Raw genomic sequence first — 5,591 nt, 5'->3', positions numbered from 1 at the left:
TTCCTTTGGAGGAATTACGCAGTACCACTCGATAGGTTCAGGTGTCTGTATAGGACCAGAGTTCGAAGAAGGGATTAGGCCATCCCTGCAAAGTCATCTAATGAGACCATGGTAGAGACGACGTCGTTACGTAGAAAGAATATTCTCGTATCTTTTTAAATATCCATTTTATGTGGTAGGTATTTAAGATTGGAAACTAATTAATTAGTCAAACATTGATAAAAAAAAGTATCATATTATTTTGCTATGTTATCAAAGAATTTTTTAAAAATAGGAAATAACGTAATGAGATTTTGAATTTTATATGAGAGTCAAAGCAGAATTACTATCTTACTAAAACAAATATTTATCTTACGAGACAGTCAACATTTGCCAATCTATATAAATTAGACTCTTCTTCTTTGTTCCCTTCAAAGATAAGTTATTTGGGCCATGAGTTTAGAGAGAGTTATGCTAATAATTTTTTGTTTTTCTTATAAGCTATGTTGAGACATCTATCTATATGTTTCTTGACATGGTTCCCTCTTCATATTGTATTGGTTCGCATTTTAATTCAAAGAAGGGAATGAAATCTCCATGTTGTAGAAAAATAAAGAAATGTGAATGGCTATTTACAAAATCATGTGGAGCCATGTATCCAAGGATGGACCATGGTTCAACCAAACATGGTTTGGAATGATCTTATCCTATCCAAATCCACCTATTAGCCGTTCATATGCTCCAAATTTAAGCTGTTTTAATGTCGGGGATACATGATTAGATTTGGAGCATATGGACGACATATAAGGTGGATTTGGATGGGTTAAAATTATATCATTCCACATCATTGTTGGTTGAACCAAGACCCTTCCTTGGAGACGTGACTCCACAGATTTTTGAAACAACCATTCACCTTTCTCTGTTTGTCTACAGCACGGACATTCCATCCTCTTTTTTGAATTGTAATGTAACCAATACAATATGTAGAGTGAAAAATGTCATAAAACAAATCGATGTCTCAACATAGTTCATAAGAACATCCAAAATTATTAGCCAATGATTTATAATTTTAAAAATTCCTCATAAAACTACTAATTTGCTAAATAATCTCATAAATGTTGAGACAATTCGCAAAATATATTGACAACCAAGGATTTCTTTGAGAGTAATGTATAATCTAAAGATCCAAAATTTTCATGTGCAAGTCTAATACGTATTAAAATCAAATGAAAATAGATTTGTAAATGAATCTAATTTGTTTTTGTTGCACTTTCACCAAAACTGAAATTAAAAAAAATGTTTACCCAAATGAAATTGCACCGAATCAAACTACAAATTCGCTATCAACCACTGCACCGAATCGTTCTATCCAATTTTGTGACAACTACAACAATTACAAAAACAAAAAGAACATTTGTTTTAGTAAAGTCTAACACTCAACCGCGTTATATCATTCAAGTGTTAGGTTCTGAACCCAAAAAAGAAAAAAAAAAAGACAAAACCAAACATTTAATAAAACACGAACTCGTGTTTGGTAATAAAAACTCGTGATATCACCAAATTTCATATGCAACGGGCAAAATTTGCTATTAAATTAAAAAATGGGTTTTTTCATGGTCAACCGATACACCGACTTGACCCCTTAACCACGTCTTTTCATTATTACGTAACTGCTACTATTTTTTTTCATTTCTTTATAAGACATTACCAATAATTAATCTTTTCTTTTGCATTGTAATCATGTATAATCTTTACCATAATAAAATAGAGACGTTAAAAAAACAAAACAAAAGTTTTACCAATAAAAATAAATTGAAGCAATAGTACTGGTTCTTGACATAATATTTCCTAGTATAAAAATATAACACGGTCATGTTTGTTTCATAATCGTAAAAGACTGCGATTACGACTGTGATTATAATCATGGGTTGTTGTTCGTGCAATTATAATCGCATATTGTTGTTCGTTTCCTGATTTCGCGACTTATCACAATTAAAACAGTCGTATTGTTGTTTTTTCTTAATTAATAAAAAATTTCAGTCGTAATTGTAGCGACTAATAGCAGTGATCAGTTGTAGGACCCTGGCATTATAAAACGAACAACTTTTTTTCGCAATTGCAGTTCTAATCGCAGGTCTCTTGTGACTGTCAAACGAACAATACCCACATCGATTTGTTTATTTAGAAGCGAATATTTACAAAATAAAAATAAAAATAGAGGTGAATATTTGCAATCGTTTTTCTTTTAGGATTAATAACTAACCTGTATAATTTTGATTATTTAAAAAAGTTTTTTTGGCATACATAATTATCGGTTTATATTTTAAAATTGTTAAAAACAAAATTTAAGATTAACATATAGCAAAGTCTTAATCGATAAAAAATTAACACATGTCGCGATGATGCGAGATACCAACTTTGAAAACCAACTTTTATATTGGTTTATAAGACATTAGTTAAGTACACACTAATCATTGTTAGACAATAAGCATGATTAGTTATGAAAATAATGTCATTATAATTATTCAGAAGACTTTTGCTTTTGTTTGCTTCTGTAGAATCTGTATGAAAACGAATTTTCAACATCATGAAGCTCTCATCAAAAGCTGGCATTATCCTTTTCTTCCTTCATCTCCTAATCTTTGCGCGTTATTTTTCTTGTTTTTCAAATTATTATTTGTTTATTCCTTTAGTATATTATAATATATATTAATATATATATACATATCAAAGTTTATATAAATCATACATTTGATGAAAATATTAATGGAATATTGTGTATAATGTGCTGGAGATGATTGAGAAAATATAAAAAGTAAATAAAAAGAGGTCACAAGACCTTTCGGTGAAGACATCTTTTAGCTTATTAGAATCAAGTTGTTCAAAGTTCAAACAACACTTCCTCATTTTAGGTATAATGTATATAAATATATTCATACAACTACTCACATGCATTTCATAATATATATATATAATCCCATTCCCTAGAACAAATAATATCAAGTTCAGTTAGAAATGATGAGATACCAATTTTTTAAAAATATATTATCCTTGAAAACAAAAACAAAAAAAATTAAGGCATTTTTCAAAATAAACAGTTAAATACCATTTTATGTTTTTATGAAAATTATATATATGAAAATAAGTATTTTCAATATTAAAATTACTAAGGAATAATAAAAGTACAACATGTATATAACTTAAATAGAAATTAAACTAACGATTCTTATTAGAGACATGTTAAAAAGCCACAATCATATAAACCAAAGCGTTATCGAAGTCATAAACTGTTTGCTTTTCAGGATTATAATTCCACAAATTAATAAATTTAATTAGAAGGAAAAAATGTTTGATTTTTCAAGATTATAATTCTGCAAATTAATAAAGTCAATTAGAACGAAGAAACTGTTTGATTTTCAGGATTATAATTCCGGAAATTAATAAAGTCAATTAGAAGGAAAAAAACGTATGGTTTTCAATTTTGGGGTTTTAATTCAAACAAACCAAATAACTTTTTTTAATAAACTATTAAATTTTTGTATAATCATTTAAAATAATTTATAATACTTGATAGATTTTTGTTTGTTATTATTTAAACCAAAAACTAAACAAACGCTAAATTAACCAAACAGGATTACATAATAGTTTAAAATAACAAAACATCAAAACACTAAAACATCAAAAAAGCACTAAACAAATACCAAGCCGTAAACCGGATTACAAATTGTTTCAATATTCAAAATACCAAAACATCGAAAAATCTAAACCGTAACCAAACCGTAAACCGCACCTAATAAATTACATTAGAACATAAATTATTATGGGAAAAAAAGGTGAGAACAAATTTGAATATATTGAATAATAAAAACTTAAGCAAACTAATTTGAATAATAAAAATTTGGAAGAACAAATTTCTGAAATATAAAAAAAGATAGGCTTTGAGCTGTGTATGAGCTGTAACTCTTTCATTTATATTCCAACCTCTCTCTCTCTCCCTTCCACACAACAACACAAACACAAAAGCTCTCTTCTCTTCTCATATCCTCTCAAAACATTCTTACATTTCCCATTTTACCCTCGCTTCGATTTCGAATTTTCACCCCATTGCCACTTCAACTCAGATGACTTGTACCGTCAAATGAAGAAAACGATTTCTCAAACCCTCCTCCTCCTCTTCTTCTTCCTCCTCACCACCACTCACGGCGGCGCTCTCTCCGATAACGAAGTCCGTCACATCCAACGCCGTCAATTACTCGAATTCGCCGAACGAAGCGTCAAAATCACCGTCGATCCTTCTCTAGTCTTCGAGAATCCGAGATTACGAAATGCTTACATAGCTTTACAAGCTTGGAAACAAGCGATTCTCTCTGATCCGAACAAGTTCACTTCGAATTGGATCGGATCTAATGTCTGTAACTACACCGGAGTTTTCTGTTCTCCGGCTCTTGATAACCGGAAGATTCGTACCGTCGCCGGAATCGATCTCAATCACGCCGATATCGCCGGTTATTTACCTGAAGAGCTTGGTTTGTTAACAGATCTCGCTTTGTTTCATGTTAACTCAAACCGGTTTTGTGGTATGGTTCCGCATCGGTTTAACCGGCTTAAGCTTTTATTCGAGCTTGATCTCAGTAATAACCGGTTCGCTGGGAAGTTTCCGACGGTGGTCTTGCGGTTACCGTCGTTGAAGTTTTTAGATCTCCGGTTTAATGAATTCGAAGGAACTGTACCGAAAGAGCTATTTAGTAAAGATCTTGACGCGATTTTCATTAATCATAACCGGTTCCGGTTTGAATTACCGGATAATTTTGGTGATTCTCCGGTTTCGGTTATTGTATTGGCGAATAACCGGTTTCATGGTTGTGTACCTTCGAGCTTAGTGGAGATGAAGAACTTGAATGAGATCATTTTGATTAACAATGGTCTTAGTTCTTGTTTACCGTCTGATATTGGACGGTTAAAGAACGTAACGGTGTTTGATGTTAGTTATAACGAACTTGTTGGGCCGTTACCGGAGAGTGTTGGTGGTATGGTTTCGGTTGAGCAACTTAACGTGGCGCATAATAAGTTGTCGGGGAATATTCCGGCGAGTATTTGTCAGTTACCGAAGCTTGAGAACTTCACTTTTAGTTACAATTTCTTTACCGGAGAAGCGCCTATGTGTTTGCGGTTGCCGGAGTTTGATGATCGGAGAAATTGTTTGCCGGGAAGACCTTCTCAGAGGTCTCCAGGGCAATGTAAAGCGTTCTTGTCTCGTCCGCCGGTGAATTGTGGTTCGTTTGGTTGTGGCGGTTCGCCTCGTCCTCCGGTTGTAACGCCGTTACCGCCTCCTCTGCCTTCTCCGCCTCCACCGTCGCCAATTTTCTCAACACCTCCTACAATTTATTCCCCGCCACCTCCACCGGTTAGCTCTCCACCACCACCTCCGCCTGTTTATTCTCCACCACCTCCACCGCCCCCACCACCGCCAGTCTACTCTCCTCCACCACCTCCGCCTGTTTATTCTCCACCTCCGCCACCAGTATATTCTCCTCCACCACCACCACCACCGCCAGTCTACTCTCCGCCGCCACCTCCTCCGCCTTCTCCAACACCAACTCCGGTTTACTGCA

At 33.7% G+C, this 5,591-nt stretch overlaps 1 protein-coding gene across 1 annotated transcript in view; it reads left to right on the top strand.

The window, feature by feature from the left end:
- Positions 1–3,976: 3,976 nt before the first annotated feature.
- LOC17880046 (leucine-rich repeat extensin-like protein 3) overlaps positions 3,977–5,591 on the top strand; it is a 2,645-nt gene continuing 1,030 nt past the window's right edge. Inside the window, exon 1 of the mRNA XM_006282876.2 lies at positions 3,977–5,591. This exon is cut by the window's right edge and continues 1,030 nt beyond it. Coding sequence (XP_006282938.2) covers positions 4,118–5,591 — 1,474 coding nt within the window. The 5' untranslated portion in view covers positions 3,977–4,117.

This window comes from Capsella rubella, unplaced genomic scaffold, assembly GCF_000375325.1.
Source record: "Capsella rubella cultivar Monte Gargano unplaced genomic scaffold, Caprub1_0 scaffold_7, whole genome shotgun sequence".
Lineage (NCBI taxonomy): Eukaryota > Viridiplantae > Streptophyta > Magnoliopsida > Brassicales > Brassicaceae > Capsella > Capsella rubella.
This window is presented reverse-complemented; position numbering and strand designations above follow the sequence as displayed.